The 26,709-nt window shown below is 42.0% G+C and overlaps 1 protein-coding gene across 1 annotated transcript in view; it reads right to left on the reverse strand.

The window, feature by feature from the left end:
- LOC137355330 (very long chain fatty acid elongase 6-like) overlaps positions 1-25,899 on the reverse strand; it is a 79,203-nt gene extending 53,304 nt beyond the window's left edge. Inside the window, exon 1 of the mRNA XM_068020320.1 lies at positions 25,680-25,899. Coding sequence (XP_067876421.1) covers positions 25,680-25,768 — 89 coding nt within the window. The 5' untranslated portion in view covers positions 25,769-25,899. The remainder of the gene's footprint in view (positions 1-25,679) is intronic.
- Positions 25,900-26,709: the final 810 nt, after the last annotated feature.

A 26,709-nucleotide genomic window follows, 5' to 3' on the forward strand; every position in this document is an offset into this window, starting at 1 on the left:
TTGATGCTTAAAGCAAAAGGTTTCTGCTGGGAGCCAAACAACATGATTTCAGTCTAGTTCCTGCTAATTTGAAGAAAGTTCTGGCTCATCCAGGACTTGATGACCAACAGGCAGTTGAGCACCAAGGCAACAATTATGGAACCACGGGTGGAAGAGGAGAGATCACACTGATTGTTAATCCGCATATCACTTGAAAGCTGAGCCCCGCATGGTGTCCTGAGCTGATAATGCTGGATTTGCATGCTCAGCAATCAGTAACTTTTAGCATCAGTCAGACTCTGGCATTCTTAGTAGATTTCAGTAACCCAAAAGGAAAATTGAGAGAGCAAGATGGAGTGATCCCAGCACCTTATGCTGGTATTGTATTCACATTTCTTGTTGGCACTGTGCCATCTTTTATGCTGCACAGTGCCATATTGTGCCATGTAATTCAACTGATTTTCTCCTGATATGATGCAAATCGTGATGTGAAGTGATTTCTACTGACATAGCTGGTCTATAACTACAATCAAGGTGAGATCGCAAACATTTCAGCCCAGAACCCTAGGTTATTAAAACGCTCCAATTGTTTTGTCTTTAAAATACATAGCTTTGAGATTTTTGTTCAGTATTTCGTTGCTGCTCATGATATGGTTGAGGGATAAATATTGGAAAGGACTCTCTTTGGCCTCCTTGTCTCGAGAGACGATGGGTAAGCGCCTGGAGGGGGTCAGTGGTTTGTGAAGCAGCACGTCATGTGGCTATAAAGGCCAATTCTAGAGTGACAGACCCTTCCACAGGCGCTGCAGATAAAATTGGTTGTCAGGGCTGTTACACAGTTGGCTCTCTCCTTACGATTCTGTCTTTTTTTGTGGCAGCAGCTCAGTCTCTTCAACTCGCCACTCTTTAGCCTGCCTTCTAGCTCTGGCGATCACTGGCAACTGACTCCCATGACTTGTGGTCAATGTCACAGGACTTCATGTCGCATTTGCAGAGGTCTTTAAAGTGGAGACATGGACGGCCGGTAGGTCTGATACCAGTGGCGAGCTCGCTGTACAATGTGTCCTTGGGGATCCTGCCATCTTCCATGCGGCTCACATGGCCAAGCCATCTCAAGCGCCGCTGGCTCAGTAGGGTGTATATGCTGGGGATGTTGGCCGCCTCGAGGACTTCTGCGTTGGAGATACGGTCCTCCCACCTGATGCCAAGGATTCTCCACAGGCAGCGAAGATGGAATGAATTGAGATGTCGTTCTTGGCTGACATTCATTGTCCAGGCCTCACTGCCATAGAGCAAGGTACTGAGGACACAGGCTTGATATACTCGGACTTTTGTGTTCCGTGTCAGTGTACCATTTTCCCACACTCTCTTGGCCAGTCTGGAAATAGCAGCAGATGCCTTTCCCATGCGCTTGTTGATTTCTGCATCGAGAGACAGGTTACTGGTGATAGTTGAGCCTAGGTAGGTGAACTCTTGAACCACTTCCAGAGCGTGGTCACCAATATTGATGGATGGGGCATTTCTGACGTCCTGTCCCCATGATGTTCGTTTTCTTGAGGCTGATGGTTAGGCCAAATTCGTTGCAGGCAGCCGCAATCCTGTCGATGAGTCTCTGCAGACACTCTTCTGTGTGGGATGTTAATGCAGCATCGTCAGCAAAGAGGAGTTCCCTGATGAGGACCTTCCGTACTTTGGTCTTCGTTCTAAGACGGGCAAGGTTGAACAACCTGCCATCTGATCTTGCATAGAGGAAAATTCCTTAAGACTTGAATGCATGTGACAACAGCAGGGAGAAGATACTGAACAGTGTAGGTGCGAGAACACAGCCCTGTTTCACGCCACTCAGGATAGGAAAGGGGTCAGATGCGGCACTGCTGTGCTGAATTGTGCCTTTCATATTGTCATGGAATGCGGTGATGATACTTAGTCCAGCTTTGGTGGACATCCGATCTTTGCTAGTAGTCTGAAGAGACCACATCTGCTGACGAGGTCAAAGGCTTTGGTGAGATCTATGAAAGCAATGTAGAGGGGCATCTGTTGTTCGCAGCATTTCTCCTGTAACTGGCAAAGGGAGAACAGCATGTCAATGGTGAATCTCTCTGCTCAGAAGCCACACTGTGCCTCAGAGTAGAGACGCTCAGCCAGCCTCTGGAGTCTGTTTAAAACGACTCGAGCGAAGACTTTCCCCACTATGCTGAGCAGGGAGATTCCACGATAGTTGTTGCCGTCACCGCGGTCACCCTTGTTCTTATAGAGGGTGATGATATTGGCATCGCGCATGTCCTGTGATACTGCTCCCTCATCCCAGCACAGGCAAAGCAGTTCATGGAGTGCTGAGAGTATAGCAGGCTTGGCACTCTTTATTATTTCAGGGGTAATGCCGTCCTTCCCAGGGGCTTTTCCACTGGCTAGAGAATCAATGGCATCACTGAGTTCCGATTTTGTTGACTGTTCGTCCAGCTCATCCATGACTGGCAGAGACTGGGCTGCATTGAGGTCGGTCTCAGTGACAACATTTTTCCTGGAGTATAGTTCTAGGTAGTGCTCCACCCAGCGGTCCATTTGCTTGTGTTGGTCAGTGATCGTGTCCCCTGATTTAGACTTGAGGGGGGCTTTCTTCTTGATGGATGGCCCAAAAGCTCTCTTAATGCCAACATACATTCCTCTGATGTTTCCGGTGTCGGAGGCCAGCTGAATACAACTGCATAGGTGTTGCCAGTAGTCGTTTGCACAGCGCCTGGCTGTTCTTTGTGCAATAAATTTTGGAAAGGACTATTGAACAGTAAAGTGGGATCTTTTACGTCTACCGGAGGAGACGGACTGGACACCACATCTCATCCAGAAGGCAACACCTCCAACAGCACAGCACTCCATCAGTGCTTTACTGAAGTGTGCCAATCTGGCTTGGGTGCTCAAGACGTGGAATGGGGTTAGAACATACAATCCTCTGACACAAAGATAACAGTGTTACAAGAATGATCCCTATAGAGTAGGGATCTTCTGCTATGATTATACAGAAAACTCAGACATAATACCAATAATTCAGTTTTGCTATTTCAGATTGTTAAGGACAGACTGTTATGGTGTAATTAGAGAGGTTTCTCTTTCGTATCCATATAGGCAATTCAGTGGATATGTAGCATGGACAGTGAGGGTGATGTATGTATCTATAGGGAGGAAGGAATTGAATCCAGGTTCTATGAGTAATTTATTTTTACTGTGCCTGAATCAGAACCAGCATGAAGTCATCCCCCAAGGATCGGTTTCAATTTACAGTGACACCGGTTTGGAACAAACAAATTTTGCTGAATGCACAGAACTTGAGGTCCAATTTGAGCTTTTTTCTGGACCAACTGAAAGGCTCAAATTTAGTATTAGGTTGGGTATAACGGTCTCTTATTCAGTTTTATGAAAGAGTGAAGCATTCTATTTGATAATCCCAGCACCCAAACTTATTTGGATCTTCATTTGGGTATTCTATTGCAAACAGTCTCTTCCAGCACACGTGAGCTTTAAACCAATGATCTTCTCACTTGTATAAGATTTGTTGGAGGTACTGTCTTTTGAATGAGACCATAAACCAAGAGCCAGTCTGCACTCTCAGGTGGATGTAAAAGATCATTTCACAGAAGAACAGGGGAGTTCTTCTTGGTGTCCTGGACAATATTTATCCTTCAGCCAACATTTATAAAACAGATTATCTGGTCATTATCTCATTGCTGTTTGTGGGACCTTGCAATGTGCAAATTGGCTGCCATGTTTCCAACATTACAACAGTGACTACACTTCAAAAGTACTTCATTGGCTGAAATGGCTTTGGGATGTCCTGAGGTTGTGAAAGGCACTATATAAATGCTATGAACTGAACAGTCCAAAGCCAGCAACACATGTTTAAAGTTAAAACGAGATCCTTAATTTTTTGTAAGTATGAAAGGTTGTTCAAAAAGACAGCCATACTAAGGGGGTTACTTCCTGTAAAATATCCATGTTATGCCACATGTTGTATTGAAAGTTATTGTTGAGCAGAGCAGAACTAAGATCTGCCCCTTGCTACCCGATTCTAGCTCAGAATCAAAAACCAGTATTAGAGAGCATTTAACACTTGGTACACCATACCTGTACTGAAATAAGAATTCTGTATAGGAACATTTAAATATTACAGAAAAAAACTGAGTTGAAAAACGCATCTGATTATTTAACAGCTGTTCCCTGCATACATTTGTTATGATATTTCTAAATAATACAAATGGTGGGGTGGGAGTGTTTTTAAGACTTGTAATCTTAAAATGAAAGTGTGCTCTATAAAAGAAAAACAATATACTGTACCATGAATAAGTACCTAGAGAATTATAGATAACTAATAGTAAGATAAAACAGTGTTTTGGACTTCAAAAAAAATCTTTCTGTCTACATTTTTATGTAGTTAGAACTTGCTCCTATACAAGTTTGTAATTTCTATGTAATCCAATTACAAATCCTTCCTTCTCTCAAAATACAACTAAGTGGATCATTATGTTTTAAAAAATGAACGAAACTAGGAAATATTTTTCTCAGTGCCTAAAAAGCCACACTGTGCGTGTAGAAGGAAGAATGGGATTGGATTGATTGCCAGTCAAAAAGACATGCTGATGTTAACAGAAGCTGCCAATAGTGGAACAAGCATTCCTACTGCTGCAGGCAGCACGTGCTGAGAAACAGCTGAATGGGAGTTTTTAAAAAGTAAGAGAAAATGAGCAAATTAATTATCTAACAGTGCCCTCACACTTGCTGTCCCTATTAGAAAGTAAGCAAAGTCACATAAATACAGCCACATGATTTCAGGTAGGTGGTGGAAGATGAGTGCCAGCATGAATTGAGAAAGAACAGGGAGGTGTGTTAGCAAGAGCTAGGTGGCAAGGCGTGAAGAATGCCAGTGTGACCTGAAGGGTGAGGGCAAAGAGAGGAAGAGTGTCCATGTGAACCAAGAAGGAGGCAGAGGAGTGCCTATTTGTCATTGTGACAATCTTGTAACAATTTTAAATCATGAGTATTGCTGCAAATAGAGACATTTGTCGAAACTGTACGTCTTGCACTCATCAGGACAATTCACAAGAATACCAATGTAAGGGAAGCAACAAATTTATACTGTATGAGGAGAGTACTGATTGGTTAGTAAGTAAACTCTGATTGGTAGAGGTGTTGCCATGAAGAATGCACCAGTTTATGGTGACTGACAGTTAACTGTCAAGCTTTCTTTGAACTTTAAAACCAGGCAGCTTGACTCTGATTGGTCACGGTATTGCCCTGAGGAATGAACCAGCGAATGGCTGTCACTTATTTTGTTTAGCTGTCTTTTGGATGGGACCATAAGCCAAGACCCCGTCTGCACTCTCAGGTGGATGCAAAAGATCCTTTCGCAGAAGAGCAGGGGAGTTCTCCGTGGTGTTCTGGACAATATTTATCTATCAACCAACATAAATCAATATCAGATCCAGCAAGGGAGAACAGCAGTAAATAACAATATTTATCCACAATTTCTCTGCAAGAAATAAAGGAAAATTCCCCCAAAATGTTGGCCATGTAACTAAGAGCTTATAATTGTCAGGGAAGGTTCAGGCTCTTTTGTTTAGAAAAGGGAAAGCTGAGGGGTGACCTAATTGAACTCTTTAAGATTATGAAAGAGTTTGAAGGGTAGACATTGAAATGATGGTTCCACTTGTCGGGTTAATTAAATAAGGAAGTCAGGGGAAACATCTTTACTCAGAGTGGTAAGAATGTGGAACCTGCTATCACAGGTGAATAGCATAGATGCATTTAACAGGAAGCTGGATAAGTAAATGGGGGAGAAAGGAATAGAAAGTTGATTGGGTTAGATGAAAAGCGAAGGAGGCCCCAGTGGACAGTAAACATTGGCATGGACTTGCTGGCTGAATGGCCTGTATCTATGCTGTAAATTCTACACAATTTTCTAACATAGTATCAGCCTCAGAAGGTATGTGATAATGCATTCAATATTCTAATTGCCGCCAGTTTGGATGGGGGAGGGGAATCTCCTCACATCCATTTCTGTTCTTGTGATATTCTTGAGTATATGCCCCCTTGCTATCGATTCACTAATCACTAGAAACAATCTTTCACTATTTACCCTGTCAAAGCCTTTCAAAATTTTGAAAACCTTGATTACCAACACTGTCCCACACTTTTCCCCTCATTTTGGTTCCAGTGGGAAAAAACCTCAATTTTTTGAGTATTTTGTCATAACTATAAACTCTCATGCCTGATAGCATTCTGGTGAATCTTTGCTGTTCCTTTGCATTAGTTCCAATATTCTTCATAAAACAGGATGCCCAGAATCAGGGGCAGATAAGCTCCCCGAAAAAGCACGAGATTCTCTCAGAATAACTGGTTGGGTTTGGGGGGCGGGGGGGGGGGCACTGATAATACAGCGTTTGGAACCATTCATGTATGGCCAGTCCTCCCCTGCCCAGAACCTCAGGTAATGCTCCAACTGTGGACAAACTAATGTCTTGTACAAATTCAACATCACTTCCTTGTTTTCTATTGTATGTATAAAATCCAGAATCCCTTTGCCTTTTACAATCTCCTACACTCTCACCTTCTAAAAATGTACTTTCTGTGCTCTTGGCACCTTCACCTTAGTTTCCTGTTTTGAATCTACTTACAATATGAATTTAATCAGGTTATGTGACTCTTTTCCAAGTGTTATCCTATGTTCAATTCACTTACTTGCCCTGCATCGTTACCCATGTACAGCGAGTGATCAGTTTTGAAACCTGTCATTTATATGAAAGGATGGGAGGTAAAGAGAATGCACACAAATTTCCCATCAACAAACAACCTAGAAGAAAATGTTGCATGGAAATTTAGGAATTAGACTGAATACTAGAGCTTCACTTCTCTTCCTTTGCATTGTCTAGCTGTGCAGATCCTTCTTTCACCTTAAGCATTTTTAGACTGTGGAAAATCCATTATTTTTGATCAGTCTGTACAAATTTCTAGTTAAGTGTATGCTTCAAAATAATGTATTAATATCATAACAATAGAAAGTCTCATTTTTCTGGAATGTATATGAATGAAGGGAGTTGAGCTTTTTAAAAAATATCTTTTGAGAGCTTTATCTATCTGGCCTGGGTTGTAATCAGCAATATTTGTGTAATATTTAAATTATGCGGATTTGTAACAAAATTGCATTATCCCACTAGATTCAGGCATTGACATCAAATCAAATATAGACAAATTCAGACCCTCTGAATAGTATATAAATACCTTTAAAGCTGCCACGTCCTGCAATTTTGAAGTAACTGTAGGACTTGCCATTCAAGGATCAATTCCCAGACTAGACTTGGTTTAGTTGGCCAAGAAAGCACAAGGCTTTGAGAAGGTCCGGTAAAAGACACAATTGTTAATTCAAACGAAGCACTGAAAAGGACACATGAAGAACAAGCAACACCAGACAATTGTAGAGAACTCATGTAAGACATAATCTCGGTGCTATAACCAGTGTAGCTCAGAGAAAGATGGAACAAATCACTGTAGAAGATCTTTGATTGAGGCTGTATTGCAATTTTGAAGGTGCTGACTTTTAGACAAGACAGTAAACTGAAGCCCTGTTTGCCTATCCACCTGGACCGTAATAGATGTACTGTTCCAGTACAGCTACAACACTGAGGGAGGCAATGGCTTATTAGTAATATCTCTGGACTAGTAATCCAGAGCCCAGGCTAATGCTCTGGCGACATGGGTTCCAATCCCACCATGGCAGATGGTGAAATTTGAACTCAATTAATAAACCATGAAACCATTGTCATTTGTTGTAAAAACCCATCTGGTTCACTAATGTCCTTTAGGGAAGAAAATCTGCCATCCTTACCTGGTCCGGCTTACATGTGACTCCAGACCCACAGCAATGTGTTTGGCTCTCAAATGCCCTCTGAAATGGCCTAGCCAGTGACGACCACATCCTACATATGAATAATTTTAAAAAACTACCCGGCAATGTGGAAAATTGCCCAGGTGTGACCTGTCCACAAGAAGCAGGACAAATCCAACCCAGCCAATTATCGCCCTATCAGTCTACACCCGATCATCAGTAAAGTGATGGAAGGTGTTATCAAAAGTGCTATCAAGCAGCACTTGCTCAGCAATAACCTGCTCACTGACGCTCAGTTTGGGTTCCATCAGGACCACTCAGCTCCTGACATTACAGCCTTGGTCCAAACATGAACAAAAGAGCTGAACTCCAGGAAGTGAGGTGAGAGTGACTGCCTTTGACAGCAAGGCAGCATTTGACAGACTATGGCATCAAGGAGCCCGAGCAAAACTGGAGTCAATGGGAATTGGAGGAAAACTCTCTGCTGGTTGGAGTCATACCTAGCACAAAGGAAGATGGTTGAGGTTGCTGGAGGTCAATCATCTCAGTCCCAGGACATCACTGCAGGAGTTCCTCAGGGAAGTGTCCTAGGCCCAACCACCTTCAGCTGCTTCATCAATGACTTTCCCTCCATCATAAGGTCAGAAGTGGGGATGTTTTCTGATTATTGTACAATGTTCAGCACTATTCGCGACTATTCAGATACTGATGCAGCCCACATTAAAGGCCTGCTACCCGACCCGAACCCAACGACATGTCAAGTTCAGGTCGGGCCCCTCTTCCAGGTCCGGCTTTCGGGCTCGGGTCAGGTCAGGCCGGAAACACATGGTAAGTGCTCAGCTGGTAAGTATTAAAAATAAAATACATACCATTTGGAAACAAACGAACTTATTAGCGAGAGACAGCATGGTTTTGTGAAGGGGAGGTCGTGTCTTACTAATTTGATTGAGTTTTTTGAGGAAGTGATGAAGATGATTGATGAAGGAAGGGCAGTGGATGTTATCTATATGGACTTTAGTAAAGCCTTTGACAAGGTCCCTCATGGCAGACTGGTACAAAAGGTGAAGTCACACGGAATCAGAGGTGAGCTGACAAGATGGATACAGAACTGGTTCGGTCATAGAAAACAGAGGGTATCAGTGGATGGGTGTTTTTCTGAATTGAGGGATGTGATTAGTGGCGTTCCGCAGGGATCAGTGCTGGGACCTTTGCTGTTTGTACTATAAATAAATGATTTGGAGGAAAATGTAGCTGGTCTGATTAGTAAGTTTGCAGACGACACAAAAGTTGGTGGAGTTGCAGATAATGATGAGGATTGTCAGAGGATACAGCAGGATATAGATCGGTTGGAGACTTGGGCGGAGAAATGGCAGATGGAGTTTAATCCGGACAAATGTGAGGTAATGCATTTTGGAAGGTCTAATGCAGGTGGGAGGTATACAGTAAATGGCAGAACCCTTAGGAGTATTGACAGGCAGAGAGATCTGGGCGTACAGGTCCACAGGTCACTGAAAGTGGCAACGCAGGTGGATAAGGTAGCCAAGAAAGCATACGGCATGCTTGCCTTCATCGGTCGGGGCATAGAGTATAAAAATTGGCAAGTCATGTTGCAGCTGTACAGAACCTTAGTTAGGCCACACTTAGAATATTGCGTGCAATTCTGGTCGCCACACTACCAGAAGGACGTGGAGGCTTTGGAGAGGGTACAGAGGAGGTTTACCAGGATGTTGCCTGGTCTGGAGGGCGTTAGCTATGAGGAGAGATTGGAAAAACTTGGATTGTTTTCACCGGAACGACAGAGGTGGAGGGGCAACAAGATAGAGGTTTACAAAGTTATGAGCGGCATGGACAGAGTGGATAGTCAGAAGCTTTTTCCCAGGGTGGAAGAGTCAGTTACTAGGGGACATAGGTTTAAGGTGCGAGGGGCAAAGTTTAGAGGGCATGTGCGATGTGCGAGGCAAGTTTTTTTACACAGAGGGTGGTGAGTGCCTGGAACTTGCTGCCAGGGGAGGTGGTGGAAGCAGATACGATAGCGACGTTTAAGAGACATCTTGACAAATACATGAATAGGAAGGGAATAGAGGGATATGGGCCCCGGAAGTGCAGAAGGTGTTAGTTTAGGCAGGCATCAAGATCGGCGCAGGCTTGGAGGGCCGAATGGCCTGTTCCTGTGCTGTACTGTTCTTGGTTCTTTGTTCGAAGCTGGGAGTCCGGGACAAAACTGAGTCTCACTATGACATCATCACCCATGCAATGCAGCTTCGTGGAGCTTCCCAGTCGGAAGGTAAGTCAAGGGATGGTTGGGTTGGGCTCGGGTCAAGTCTCGTCATGCTCGGGCTTGGGTCGGGTCGGGTCGGACTCGGGGCAAAACTGGGGTGACTCCAGCCGGGTCGGGCTCGGGTCCGCTACAGATCGGTCGGGTTCTTTTTCCCGACCTGAGCAGGCCTTTAGCCCACATCCAGATGAGGCAAGATCTGGACAACTTTCATGCTTGGGCTGATAAGTGGCAAGTAACATTCCACAGCACTGTGGGTGTACCTATCCCACATGGATTGCAGTGGTTCAAGAAGGCATCTCACCACTACCTTCTCATGGCAATTAGGGATGGGCAATAAATGCTGGCCTGGCCAGTAAAGCTCACATCCCCACAAACGATTTTTAAAAAATTCCCTTCACCACTGACGTACAGTGGCAGCAGTGCGTACCATCTACGAGATGCACTGCAGCAACTCGCCAAGGCTCCTTTGACAGCACCTTCCAAACCCACGATCTCTACCACCTAGAAGGCCAAGGGCAGCAGATGCATGGGAACACCATCACCTGCAAGTTCCCCTCCAAGCCACACACCATCCTGACTTGGAACTATATCACTGTTCCTTCACTGTCACTGAGTCAAAATCCTGGAACTCCCTTCCTAACAACACTGTGGGTGTACCTACACCCCAAGGATTTCAGCAGTTAAAGAAGGCAGCTCACGACCACCTTCTCAAGGACAAGAAGGGATGGGAAATATAATGCTGGCCTAGCCAGCAACGCCCTCATCCCATGAACGAATAAAAAACAACTCATGACACTATTTGAAGAACAGCAGAGGTGTTGTCCTGGCCAACATTTATCCCTCAACATACACTACTATAACAGATTAATTGGCCTTTTATCTCAATGCTGTTTGTAGAAACTTGCTGTGTGCAAATTGGCTGCAGCATTTACTTACTAGGAACAGTAACTACACTGTTAAGTGCTTTACAAACTTGTTCTTTTGTTCTAATGCCATAGACGTAATAGAAGGTATCTGAACGCTATTGATTATGCTGCTATAAAACTACGAGAGACCACATGCAGTGTAATCCTGAAGCTTATAATTATTTAACTGAGCTAGGCTATGAGTTTATAATGCTGCCTGAGCTGAAACAAGCTGTGCTTTATAATTCTGAGACCGTTATACTATTTCAGGTGATTGCTCTGATAATTATGTTATATTTCATGTGTAGACTTAGGAAAATAAAACGTACAAGTTCAATGTACAATTCTATGTTGCATTTCATTTCTTAATCTCCGGTAAGCTAAGAGTTAAATAGTTTTCAACCAATGCTGCACTTTGCTCAAGCAGTTGCAGATCTTTTTTTAAATTAGTATTAATTTCAATTCCTAATCTTCATGAGAGCTTGTGTCAGGGACACAATAATTATATTTAAGCTTTTCTTTATATAGTTCTTTACAAACACAATGCAATAAACAGATAAGACAGTAGAAAGATGCTTCCTCATAATACGTGAAGAGATTTATTTTTTATCTAAGCATATCTATCTGCAGCAGGTACAAAAAAATACCTAAGTGCCAAATAAAATTAATTTTCCCTAGGGAGATCTCTTAGAAACTTCTTTCCAAATTATTTGATTCCCCAATTCCATAGCCCAGCACCCCTTGCAATAGCATAACTGTGTGTAATGCTGCAAAAGACTTACTAGTAAATGTTAATAGTATGGAACGTGCATGAATGCAGACTTCCAATTAAGATCCGGGGTGAAATTGGGCTACGCCAGCTGCGTAAAACGGGCTTGTAGCAAATCAGCAGACGATTTTTCATCGCTTCTAATCTTCGTTCCATTGAAGTTCACAGAACAATAGTTTAAACTCATTTTGGAGACTGTTTCCTAGTCTCATTGTAACTTTTATTTGGTTTGAGATTAAAAATCTTGGTAATATTTTCCAATTGATAGGAAATAAAAACGGTGTGTTGAAAGATCAGCTGCCAATTCGTTACAAGCCTATTTCGTAGTGCTAATGTGGACCAATTTCACTCCTCCCCTCAGTGTCCTACTAACACTGTAAGTGACTTAAGTGAATTTGAAAGCCACTTGTGCCTGACTTTGAAATATTAGTTGTACATTATTCAATACAAGGAGCATTACATTCTTGCGCGTGTTGGCAGAGCTGATTCAAGTGAAACAAAATGATCCCAGAGTAAATCTTGAAATACTAAACTGGTTTCCAGTTACATTTTCCATGTAAACATAATGGATGAGTGTAGCTAAGATTCAATCAGCATAGCCTCAGTTACATAGTCACCTGTGGAACCTTAAATGCATCTCTTTTTTAATCACGAATAGAATAGCACATCGCACTGCTGTACAGTCAGTGCTGATTTGAAGTAATTTACAAGCAACAGAGGTCGCCGTTGGAAGTAATTTCAGGCTCTATCAATGGACAATCACGGAACACCATGATTACATCAAATTGGGCACAGGGTCCTTTAGAACTTTGACTGTTGCCTGACATTTTGACTTTGAACGTTGCATATGTCTAGAAAATATATTCTTTTATTCAGGCATTCTCTCAGAAATAACTGACATTATAGGGCTATTTTATAATTCAAATCCAATAAACTAACCCAATCGGATTTATGTGGTTAATAAATATGGAAACAAGTTTGTCATTTTGTTATTTATTTTGGCATCAGCTCTTCTGATTGAACCATAAATAAAGACTCTGTCCACTGTCCCGCTAATGATGATGAATGGATGACAGAGGGATTCTACCTGCAAACCTGTCCTTCAAATCAATTTCCTATACATTACAGGTGTTTGCCCATTGTTGCTTAACAAAAGGAATGATCAGAGATCAGATTTAGAATTTGAAACCTTTCCATGTCGCTATCATAAATGGGATTATATAGTTTGACTCATCCTTTTATCAAACTTGTGTGTGCCCTCAAAAGAAGCATATGGGCAGCTAATCCAGAGAGCACTTGCAAAAGCAAGTATTCTGGAGAATTAAAATCCAGTCTATCAAAGAACACAATATCTATATATTGCTATCTCTCTCTCCCTATCACTACCTCCCTCAACCCCCCTCATGCTCGCCATCCCTCTAGAGAAAGCTATTCTTAAGTAAATTTATAAACACATGTCTTGCAGTACAGGAAAAGGATACAGAGAAGTATTCTTCCTCTATAGTGGGGAAGGCTACAAGATAGTTCAATGGGCGGAATTTTACAGCCTCCCCGATGTCGGGGTACATGGGGGGGGGGACGGTGGTGCTGGAAAATGCCTCTGGTACAGGCCTGCCGAGGGTCTCAACACCAGGAAGGCCTGGCCCGATATTGGTGACAACGGCGAGGCCTCGTGGTTGTCCCCCCCCACACAACCTAGCCGCTTGGCGACAGGAGCAAAATTTACACGTGGAAATTTATGAATTACTTATTTACCTGCTCCCGCCGTCCATCCCAGAGCGATATTGGTGCCAGCGGCCGGCACTCCCGCGCCTTCAGATCTCCGTCCGGGGATCCGATGCGGAACACTGGTGGGGAGGGGGGAGCAGGTAGGTTTTTCAGTGCGGGGGAGGGGGGCGAGGGGGGGGGAGCGGTGTCGGAGTAATTTCATTGGTCTAGTGGATGGTGGGAAGGGGTAAAGTTTAAAGTTGATGAACTTTGTGGGGGGGGGGGGGGGAGGAGAGGGCAGGTAATTCCATGCTTACTGGGGAGGTGGGAGTGGGTCAGGATCACTTTATTTAATTTTTGTAAATCAGTATTCCTTTAAATAATTGCAAGTTCGGGCTCAAAGCCCCTTAAAAATGGCGTCAGTGCCTGCACAAAACCAGCTGACGCCATTGCTTGGAACAGACCAACCGCCCGCCCACCCCCTCCGCATTGTAATGGGGGGGGGGTGCGATCCGCCCCAGCCATTTAAATGAACCACCACATTTAGTATTGCAGCAAGTCCATGAAGTGAGGGGCCGCCATTGTTTACGCAACATAAATTTCAGCCCAGTGTTTTTATTTCTAAAAAGGGCAAAAAAAATCAACTTTTTGTTGGCAAAATGCAAATGAAGAGCAAATTACATTGATAATTATTCATAACGTCACTGTCCTGACTTTATACAAACCACCTGCTCTTAAGAGCTCTTGAAAGGAATAATTCATTACTGTGGTCAACGTAAAATACAGTTTTGACCAAGTTTACATGGAGTCTATTTCTGTCCAAAGGTTTCAGATCACTTTGGAAAATCACTCAGTGAAGGTGCTGCTGGACACCTTTGAAAGAACAAATTTAACAATTTTCAGATTTGGCTCACATAAATGTTTCAGAAGTGTAGTCCACTTTTTTGTGCCATTTCCAAGAGGCCACTGTCCTTAACTACGATGACCACGACTTGCAAAGGGAAACAGAACTGTGCACAAACCTCACCACCACCTTCACACATTCATTCAGTGCTACAAAGTTATTAAGAGTAAGTACTTCAAGCTCAGGCACAAAAAAAACTGTTGAATGATGGACTTTCAATGAAAACCAATACTGCAAATATTCAACTGCAACAAGCTTGTGCTTTCTTTCCAAAGCTTGCTCGTTCAGTTGGCAGAATATTTCCAAAGGCCAGGTTCACCTGATAACCAGAAACTGCAGTCTGTTAGCTAACCAGTTGGCTCTATGTTCACTGGAAAATGTTGTGCGCACAGTCTCTTCAACCAGTATTTGTGGTGATGTACAACACATGACAATTACAGTTAGATAGCGATAGCTAGGCTGCTTTTCCTTTTGTTTTCCATAAACACCCAACAGTTTTCATCATAGTTAATGGAAGCATGCTCTGCTCCATAAGCAATGACATCTTTCATGTCCAAACCAAACCTGTTCAGCGCATCTACATTGTAAGCAGCAACAAATTTTGATATAGAACCAAAGACATTAATAACGCAGAAGGGAAAACTGGATCCATCAAATTTGTCTATGTTGCTTCGCTTTAGGAATCCAAAACCAATCCTACTGCCCTGCTCTCTCACCAAAGCCCTGTATCTTCCTCTTCAAATTCTTCACCACTTTTTCTTCAAAAGAATCAGTCATCTCAGCCTTAACCACTCCCGGTGGCAAAGCATTCCATGCACCAACAATTTCGCGTATGAAGACATTTATCCTAACCTCCCTCCTCATTCCCTCAGTAACTATTTTAAATCTATGACCCATCAAAGAGGGAGGATTTCCTCTGTGCTGTGTAAAAAACCTGTACACAGGAATTGTTCTTCCCTGTACCCAGGTCCTTCAAAGAAATCAAGATGAACATCATAAACACAAGCTTTAGCATCAAGATAGTATCTAGCAAGTGGAAAAAATTTTGTGTCCCTTATTTGAAACATCTATTTTAAATAGCAAATAAAGACAGACTTCAAGCTATCTACTATACTTTCCACAGAATATTAACCAAGAGCACGTTCTGCAAAACTATCTTTGTTCTTCCCAATTACACTGTAATCGTACACCAATTCCTCAGTGGCAAACGAGCATATCAGCTTGCTTCTATATTTATCAGACAAAGTGGTTGACAGAGCGCTTGACCATATCTGTTCTATTTCCCACACTTCTACTCTCACCCATTCCTCTCCCTCACAGAACCACAATAGGGTCCCCTTGTTCTCACCTTCCTCCACACTCAATGGATCATTCTCTGCCATTTGCACCACCTCCAGTGTCATGCCACCACCCAACACATTCTTCATTTCCCCATTCAGAAGGGACCTTTCCGCTCCGCGATGGCCTGGTTCACACCACAGATCACTTCCAACATCCTTCCCCTTCCCATGGCACCTGTAATATTCTGATGCTTGTTAGTGTTCCAACAGAATATCTTAGAGATTGACGGTTACAGGAACAGGAGTTTATTTACATGCATCTGATATCTACGGCTTCCACTTTCATTTTACACGAGGATCTGTACAAGTTCTGTTACATCACTTCCTGTGATGACACGCAGACTATTTACATATTCTGCCTAGTCACAACCCTATATTACATTATATTACATCTCCTCCCAAGTCTGTGACTTCACTTCTCAGAAGTCAACCGTTGTAGTGTTTTTACAAATCTGCCATAACGCGTTCTTCACTCTTTAGATGATGTCTGGGGTTTCGAGTCTTTTAGTTCTTCCTTCTCATTCTTTTGTCCTTCAGTCGAACTATTTGATGACTCAAGTTCTTCACTCGGGTTGTCCTCTGGGTTGATAGCTGATTGCAGCTCTGTGGGTTCATCAACTTCTTGAGATGATTGTCCCTCTTGGATCTGCTGCTTCTTTTGTATCACCACCAATGATCTCCTGTTTCTTCTCATCATCCCTCTGTCAATATGGACAATGTATGATCATGGATATGGTGATTGTTCTATCACTTCTTCATACCTTCTCTGATCTCTAATCCAAAATGATTCTCCAGGTTGTATGACTGTCAAGTTTTTGGTGCTGTGACATCTGTCATAATTCTTGGATTGAATAGATCTTCTTCTATCCTCTCCCTCCATCACTTTTCTCCCAAGTCTTCTGCACTCATTTGCAGTTTAAGCGATTTTGGAATTATAGAAAGTTGTGTTCTTAACCTTTGTCCCATCAACAATTTGTATGGGGCTAAACCATTCTGAAGTGGTATTGCTCGATAACTTAGCAGTGTTAATTGAAAATCTTCATTTTTTTTAGTAAAGATTTCACAGTTGTTACACCTCTCTCTGCTTCGCAATTTGCCTAAGGATCGCTCGGTGAGCTACTGATGCGAGTAAAGCCATATGCTTCTGCGATCTCTTCAAACACGTGTTCACGAATTGAGGCCCATTGTCGGATATCACCAAGTCTGGGATCCCGTGCGTCACAAAGATTTCTCTCAAGGATGTGATTACAGCTTCTGAGCTCTGATGTTGTAGCTGCTTCACTTTGACCCACCTCATTTAGCAATCAACAACGATTAAGAATATCTTATTCTTCCGCTCAAAAAAGATCCATACCTAGACGCTCCCATGGTCTAGACAGAAACGATGACAACATTAGTGGCTCCTTCGTCTCACGACGATTGACAGCACACATGACACACCTTGATACCATCTCTTCAATCTCTTTCGATATACCAGGCCACCAAACTGACTGTCTTGCCCTGGCTCTGCACTGTGAGATTCCTAAATGTCCTTGGTGTAATCTTTCCAAGATCTTTAACATGCTGACCTGCCCCTTGTCTGGCTTCTGAGCAAGATCCGATGCAGTACGGTACCTAGCAAAACATCGGACCCATTTCAGCCACACCTCTGCTTGAGTCAGTCCAGTTACATTCTCCAAGTTCTTCAGTAAGGGCTGTGATTTTTCCATTTCTTCCTCAGTTTACCTTTGCCACCATATATTCTGATGCTAGTTAGTCTTATAACAGAGTATCTGAGACATTGATGGTTACAGGAACAGGAGTTTATTTACATGCACCTGATATCTATGGTTTCCACTTTCATTCTACACAAGGTTATGTACAAGTTCTGTTACATCACTTCCTGTGAAGACACTCAGACTATTTACATACTCTGCTCAATAACAACCCTATATTACATTATACTACAGCAACTTCCCGTCCAAGCGTAGAAGATGCAACACCTGCCCTTTTTATCCTTCCTTCCCACCGTCCAGGACCCCATACACACCTTCCAGATGAAGCAATGATTTACTTGTACTTCTCATCAATTTGGTATGCTGTACTTGCTGCTCACAATCTCCTCCACATTGGGGTCACCAAATCCAGATTGGGTGACCACTTAGCAGAATGCCTCCATTCAGCCCATAAGCATGGCTCCAAGTTTCCAGTCGCCTGTCGTTTTAATTCTCCGCCCCACTTCCACTCTGGCCTCGGCCTCCTACACTGTACCAATGAAGTTCAATATAAACTCGCGGAACAGTGCCTCATCTTTCGATTAAGCTCGTAGCCATTTTTGTGTGTGCACGCCCAGGGGTTGGCGGGCCAGGGGAGAGGTCTGTGTCCAATATTCCTGGCCTCCGCCAGTGGCCACTCTAGTTCTGAAAGGGTTTGATGCAATCATGTCTTATGATGAATGTACTTTGAGAATAGTGCATTGGCATATGTGCAACATGCACAACACTTGCCAAATTTCACCAGCCAGTCTTTCTTTACTTTGCCATTGAAATATTTTGATCATTAAAGGTGCTTGTACACTGCTGCTAAATAGAATTTAATTAGAAAACTTAATTGCAAAGCTGATTACCAAATTAGGTTGCACTTTAAAAACGAATGCAAATTAAAGTTGATAACATTGTAATTTCCACCCACTACCATTTCCTTTTATTTGATATACAGGGATGTAGCTCTTTTGTATTGCAAAAGGCCATTTTACATTCACTATTTTTCATCATACTTAGGATTTATATATGCCATTTCCTCTGTTGAACTATCAGCTGATCAATAACTAAGCTACTTATAACATATGAACAAATCACTTTTGCATGCAAATTGATCCAGAATCGGAAAAAAAACATTAAATCTACAGATAGAATTATCCATAAACAGAAATCAGATTGCAACTTAGTGTTGTAGTAATATTTTATTGAAAACCTCAAATCACAAAGTTTTCTATATTTAAAACACCACAGACAGAAAAAAATCCATCATAGGGTGTAGAAAATAATCTATACATTAATACTATAGTTGTGCTGAAAATTTTCTACATATCAGAAGCAGAACTTTATGCGGCTTACATAGGAAGGAACAGAGGAGCAGGAGGAGGCCATTCAGCTACTTGAGCCTGTTCCATTAATCATAGATCATGGCTGATCTGTATTTTAACTCCATCTATCTGCCTTGGTTCCGCAACTCTTAATACCCTTGGCTAGCAAAAATTTATCAATCTGAGTTTTGAATTGACTCCTAGTCTCAAAAGCTTTCTGGGGAAAGAGAGTTTCAGATTTCCACTACCCTTTGTGTGAAAGAGTGCCTCCTGACATCACCCTGAATAACCAAGCTCTAATCTTAAGGTTATCTTAATCTTAAGCCTTTGACCTCGTCAGCAGACGTGGTCTCTTCAGACTACTAGAAAAGATCGGATGTCCACCAAAGCTACTAAGTATCATCACCTCATTCCATGACAATATGAAAGGCACAATTCAACATGGTGGCTCCTCATCAGAGCCCTTTCCTATCCTGAGTGGTGTGAAACAGGGCTGTGTTCTCGCACCCACACTTTTTGGGATTTTCTTCTCCCTGCTGCTTTCACATGCGTTCAAATCCTCTGAAGAAGGAATTTTCCTCCACACAAGATCAGGGGGCAGGTTGTTCAACCTTGCCCGTCTAAGAGCGAAGTCCAAAGTACGGAAAGTCCTCATCAGAGAACTCCTCTTTGCTGACGATGCTGCTTTAACATCTCACACTGAAGAATGCCTGCAGAGTCTCATCGACAGGTTTGCGTCTGCCTGCAATGAATTTGGCCTAACCATCAGCCTCAAGAAAACGAACATCATGGGGCAGGATGTCAGAAATGCTCCATCCATCAATATTGGCGACCACGCTCTGGAAGTGGTTCAAGAGTTCACCTACCTAGGCTCAACTATCACCAGTAACCTGTCTCTAGATGCAGAAATCAACAAGCGCATGGGTAAGGCTTCCACTGCTATGTTCAGACTGGCCAAGAGAGTGTGGGAAAATGGCGCACTGACACGGAACACAAAAGTCCGAGTGTATCAGGCCTGTGTCCTCAGTACCTTGCTCTACGGCAGCGAGGCCTGGACAATGTATGCCAGCCAAGAGCGACGTCTCAATTCATTCCATCTTCGCTGCCTTCGGAGAATACTTGGCATCAGGTGGCAGGACTATATCTCCAACACAGAAGTCCTTGAAGCGGCCAACATCCCCAGCTTATACACACTACTGAGTCAGCGGCGCTTGAGATGGCTTGGCCATGTGAGCCGCATGGAAGATGGCAGGATCCCCAAAGACACATTGTACAGCGAGCTCGCCACTGGTATCAGACCCACCGGCCGTCCATGTCTCCGTTATAAAGACGTCTGCAAACGCGACATGAAATCGTGTGACATTGATCACAAGTCGTGGGAGTCAGTTGCCAGCATTCGCCAGAGCTGGCGGGCAGCCATAAAGACAGGGCTAAATTGTGGCGAGTCGAAGAGACTTAGTAGTTGGCAGGAAAAAAGACAGAGGCGCAAGGGGAGAGCCAACTGTGCAACAGCCCCAACAAACAAATTTCTCTGCAGCACCTGTGGAAGAGCCTGTCACTCCAGAATTGGCCTTTATAGCCACTCCAGGCGCTGCTTCACAAACCACTGACCACCTCCAGGCGCGTATCCATTGTCTCTCGAGATAAGGAGGCCCAAAAGAATAATCTTAAGGTTATGTCCCCTTGGACTGGTCTCTCCCATCAGAGGAAACTGTTTTGCTTAAATTCTAAACTTGAGAAAGACAATTTAAAAATGTACTCCTGAAAATGGATGAAGTACAATCAGTGCTACAGTCAACATCTTAGGGTTAAGGATATTGTGCCCACAGCACAATTAATTAATGAACACAGTTAATATGTTGTGCAGTTCTTTTAGAGATCCAGCTGTAATCTGTGTGGGTTGAATGTTACGAAGTGTTTAAGTTGCAGCAAGTCACAGTTGTTGGAATATTTAGTTTCAATTTCTTTTCCATTTGTACAGAACATATTGCACAATTATGAAATAAAAGGTCACAGAGCTGAAACGTTAACTCTGTTTCTCTCTCCATAAATGCTGCCAGATCTGCTGAGTATTTTCAGCAATTTGTTTTATTTCAGATTTCCAGCATCCGCAGTATTTTGCTTTTATCGCACAATTATGAGATTTTTCTCAACTGATGCTATTCAACCTTTAGTTTAAAACTAAACTAAACTTAAAATGCTGCCAGATCTGCTGAGTATTTTCAGCAATTTGTTTTATTTCAGATTTCCAGCATCCGCAGTATTTTGCTTTTATTGCACAATTATGAGATTTTTCCCAACTGATGCTATTCAAAGGTAATGAACAGCTGCACAATATGAATAACTTTTTAGTCACTTATGAGTATTTTAAAATACAGAATATGCCTTCATTCTACTTTTGTAAGACAGATGGTAAAGGTATTAAATAAAGGACAGTTTCAAAACATGTGGACATCAAATTGGAGGCGGATTGCGAGAAGATACAGTAAAGCGTTAATAACTTGCAGAATGAATGTGTAATTGGCGAATGAATTTCAACATAGCTGAGTATGACGTAGTACATTGTGGTAGGATGAATAAGGAGGCCTTTGGAAAATAAGTAACTAAATGGGGTACAGAAGCAGAGGGAGCTGAGGGTGCAGGTACACAAATCATGAAAAGTAGTAATACAGTTTACTAAGACCGTAAAAAATTGGGTTAATTTCTAAAGGATAGAATTAAAAAGCAGAGAAGTGATGTTAAATTTGCATAGACTTTGGTTAGATCACACCTGGAGTACTGTAAGCAGCTTTGGTCTCCATATTATAACAGCTACTGGAGAAGGTGCAAAAAAGATTTACTAGGGTAATACCAGAACTGAGAGCTTATAACTATCAGTGAAGACTGAATAGGCTCTCTTCCCTAGAAAATAGAAGACTGATGGGGAAACCTGATAGGGTAGATGCAGAGAAAATGTTTCCACTTGTGAGGGAGACCAGAACTAGGTGCTATAAACATAAACCCAATAGGGAATTCTGGAGAAACATCTTTACCCAGAGAGTGGATACAATGTGGAACTACTCCCAGGAGTAGGTAAGGCAAATAGTCTAGATGCATTGAAGAGGAAGCTAGATAAGCACATGAGGGAGGAAGGAATAGAAGGATATCTTGATGAGGTTAGATTAAGAAGGTTGTGAGGCGAGTCATGTGCAGCATAAACATGGACCTATTAGGCCAAATGGCCTGCTTTTGTGCTGTAAATATTACATAATATATAAATGAATTGTTTCAGCTTAAAGTTCAGCTTACAGTCGAAGAGTCAACGAATAATCAGCCATAAACAGTATGTTGACACTGTCCTAATTTAGTTCAACAAGTCACTGTTATTTTGCTTGCTCACAAAGATGGTCACAATGAAAAATAAATGACATATTTAGTTTAAAATTGCATAAATAGTGCTTTTCATTTTTAAAATAAATGTCTGAGCAGGATATGATTATTTCTTGTAATAAAGACCATTACCTTCTGCAATAAATATTTGTAGTTTTCATTTTTAGAAAGTCATGAAGTTGATTGTTCAGACTGAAAGCTACAGTAACTGTCCAAATACGTAAATTTGATTTTTAGTTTATCTTTGTTGCAAGACTGAAATGTAGACTCTCCCATGGCTGACTGAATTCCTCCAGAGAGCTATACAGAGCAGAATGGTCGCAGATTTGATTCCCAGTCTATGCTGAGTTAGTGGATCTCTGCTGTGGTTAGAAAATTGGCAGAGGAAAACAAAATACTGAAACCCAACTCAGAAAAACATTTGCACAGGTTGAAAGATACTGTGATAGAAATTGTGATTATTTTACCCCTAGGGCAATACTATTAAATCAAATGATATCGTGTACCAGAAAAGTAGCACTTCAATTCAGCAAACAAGTTACAGATAAAGCACTACACACTCCTCAAATCTAATTTTCAAGATTTCTCTTGTAAGAGATAATTTCACAACACTTGCACTATATGCAATTTTTCTTTCATTTCAAGGTTCTCATTCTCACTAATTGGTGTTTGATATGCAGTTGCCATCACATTGGTTTTGAGTGGTAATCTATTCATTTTCTTTTTTGTTGCAGGCAGGAAGGAAGAAAGGTTAAAAGGTTAGACAGTAGATTTTGGCTTTTAAATTTATACGGAACAACGCGATTGGTTCCCAGACTTGGATGTACTACAACTGAAAACGCAAAACGGTGAATAAACCTTGGGACAGTTAAGATTACACAAAAAACTGTCTAAGACAAAGATCCTTTGCAACCATAAAATGCATTTTTAAAACCAATATGCTGCATTTTTTAACGACAGGTCAAAAATATGTAAAAAGAAAACTATTAATAACTATTGGTAGGAATGCTTACGTGTTAAGTGTCAAGTCCTTAAAACTCATTGAAAATTATCTAGCATTAAAAATGACTATACAATAGAAGTAATGCATCTTATAGAGTCATAATGGCACAGGAAGAGGCAATTCAGCCCATCAGATCCATGCTGGCTTAGAGCAATCCAATCAGTCCCATTTCCCTGCTCTATCCCTGCAGGTTTATTTCCCTTTGTTTGTTTATTTCCTTCAATTCCAATGCTAAAGGAACTGTTCGCTATAATTCCCATTCCTTATAATAGTCAAAAATAAATTCTTTTTAGAAGTAAATACATGAACACCTTTTTGCTAATTCTGAACTCTGAGTTCAGCTGGTGACAGTTGAGAGTGAATTGTCACTGTATCAGGTCCTCCCTGAAAACCTGATCAGCCTGTAGTTAAAAACACAAAAAAAACTGGAAACACCAAGCAAGTCTGTGGAAAAACAAAGCAGATGGTTGAGGTCATGAAGAAGAGTCTTAAGACCTGAAATGTCATCTAACTTGTTTTCCCACAGATGCTGCCTGATCTGCTGAGTAATTCCAGCTTATTCTGTCTTTCGATTTCCACTTTATTTTGTGTTTAGTCTATTGTTGGGTTGCCTCCTGAAGCTCAGCAGTTTCAAAAACTGCAGCAGTAAAAGGAGGGAGAGGAGAAAGAGCAATTTCTTCCGTACTCTTTTGGTACGGTAAAATCTGAAATTTGTTGCATTCAGTGCACGAAAGACATCTCCTTCCAAGGTTGCAGAAGTCTAAGTCCAACTAAAACATTTTTCACAGGCAGTTGGTGGTGAATCTGTAACATTGATGATTCTGTCATTAATAATGCTCAAACGTACATTTCCTCCAGTTACTAGCATTTCATCCTATACAGCACACTTGAGCAGAAATATGCAATACCTTGAGCTTCTGCAAACAAAGTCTATTTAGAATAACCCCACAACAGATCCCATGCACATCACCATGTTTTGAAATTGGTGTGATTTACAGTCCTTTCCCTTTAACGTTAGGCAAACACAGTTTCACGGTTGCACAATGTCAACATAATTTTGCAGAACTTGAGAGACAGGAGAAAGTCTTCGCCGATGGCATGCTAAAACATATGTGTTGCTATTGATAGGCGCTGCATTAACCCAGTTGTGATTTCTTCACTCATGGATTACAAAATCAGGGTCACTTATGGATTATCTGCATCCCACAGTAACCTCGAGGTAGTCGCTTCATCACGGCTGAGATATCTGGTCCAGAAATAGATTTAATGACTAGATGTAATGACTGGCCAGGAACAGTAATGTTATTTATCTGTGGATAAACAATATTTTTCTGTTGTTTCTGATGTGATGGATGAGTGCAGGATGAAATACGTACTGCATTTAAACTAATCATACTCACACAGTTTGGTTGCTAAGTAAAGCAGTTTACATCAACGTTTAGCTTTGTTGCTAAGTCGTTGGATGCAGGACAAAAGACTGTCCACGCCATTACAATTCCAAATACGTTCATTTAATAACGTCATATAATCTCCTGTAAATAGGGGACTATTTATGCAGCATCAATAGACACCATTGCCACAAAGATGACAACAATTCTTTACATTCTTTAACATAATTTCTCATTATGCAGGCTTCAAATTATCACAGTAAGTGTAATTTTATCTATCGTCAGCTTTTGAGATAATTATGGCCCCATGTAACCATTCGTGTTAGCTTATTGATGCAAAATACTGCAGATGCTGGAAATTTGAAATAAAAAACCATAATTCTGGAAATGCTCAGTAGGTCGAGCAGCCTCTGTGTAGAGTGAAAGAGTGTTAACATTTCAGGTCAATGAAGGGTCACCAACCTGAAACGTTAACTTTATTTCTCTCTACACAGAGGCTGCTCGACCTACTGAGCATTTCCAGCATTTTCTCTTTTTAAATTCAGCATATTGGTTCAGTGCATCTGACAGGTCTCTACACAAAGTGAAATTCTGCAATCAATGCTCTCCTGTAGGAGACACAGAACATTACAAGCCAGCTCTGTGGTTCCTGAAACACCAGTTGAGCAATTAGTATCACCATACGGATTGATTATTACTGTAATGAATGTTTTTACTGTGTCTCATGTGAGTACAGTCTGCATTATATTGAATATACCCACCCTCTTTCAGTCTCTTCACCTGCTGCTCTAATAACACGGTTACACCCTGATTACTCCACACTGTCAAATAAAATTAGGTCACAGATCTAAGCTTTCATTGCAAGGGAGGCTGTTAAAATGCAAGAAAAAAATCCACAAATAGCTTCATGGGTCTTCCATCAGCTGTTCCTACTCTTCGGGAGCAGATGGATCTCAGCTTTCTATGAATATTGATAAAATGAAGCCCATTTCGGGATCTATTTTTTAAAAACGTTTATATGGTTTTTTGTGCATATATATCTTAAACGAGGTAAAATAAAATACTGTGGGTTTATACACCTGCAATGCATTACATTCTCTCACCAGTTCTCCTGCATCCATTCTATGGCTCCTCTCTCATCGAACTGTTTCTCAAAGTCATACTCCTGAAGAGAAATCACTGACATGTTCATCCTCTTGCTCTTTGGTTTCCTCCCCCAATTTCTACAAAGAACTGTTTGATTTTTTTTTCCCCCCCTCTCTATAAACAAAATAGAAAAAAATTATATATAAAGCAGAGGAGGTTGACAGTGTGAATGTTGTGCTGCTGAGGCGGCGCGATGACTTTGAGCGGCGCCGACTAAAGGACAGGAGAAGCTGCGCTGCGTCGCCTCCCCGTCTCGCGGCGCACAACCCCGGCCCGCCCAGCCCCCCGCGCGCGCGTCCGCCCCGCGCGCGCGCGCGCGTCCGCCCCGCCCCGCCCCCGCGCGCCTACCACTCTCCGCTCTGGAAGAGAATTAGGGGGGGAGGGGGGGGATCGAGCGGAACTCACACCCTCTCCCGCACTATCCCTACACTCTAACTGCCTCAACATACCTTGGAGTAATGATTAAAAATGAATGCCTGAGTCGCCAGCTTTTCTCCCCACCTCCTGTGCAACTTTACACCCGATCTACACCATCTTTCCCCCCCCCCCCTCCACCCCAACTTTCCACCTTTTGGAAGGTGAAGCAAACTAGATTGGCAGATCCACGCCCCCTTGCTGGGCGCGCATGCGCACAAACCCCAGCCGCGGGCTGCTGTTGGGCAATTAACATCTCGCTTTTCTTAAGTGAAATGTAACAATAATTTGAGTGTGCATTCACGTTAATGAATGGGGCAGTATTAGTTTCAGTAAGGCAACAGGGTATCTCTGCAAAATAAGAGACTTGACAGACCTGACACAACTTAATGCTTTAATCTGCAGATCTATGTTTTGACTTTCAATTTATTGAATATTTTATAAAATGAGCAAATTCATCTATTTTGTTACACATACTGTTCAATTACAATTTTTAAAAATCATATCTTTTAATTAGGGCATAGGCAACAAAATAAAAATTGTGCACACTTTTCAAATAGTGTCATTCCATTC

This window comes from Heterodontus francisci, chromosome 42 (assembly GCF_036365525.1).
Source record: "Heterodontus francisci isolate sHetFra1 chromosome 42, sHetFra1.hap1, whole genome shotgun sequence".
Lineage (NCBI taxonomy): Eukaryota > Metazoa > Chordata > Chondrichthyes > Heterodontiformes > Heterodontidae > Heterodontus > Heterodontus francisci.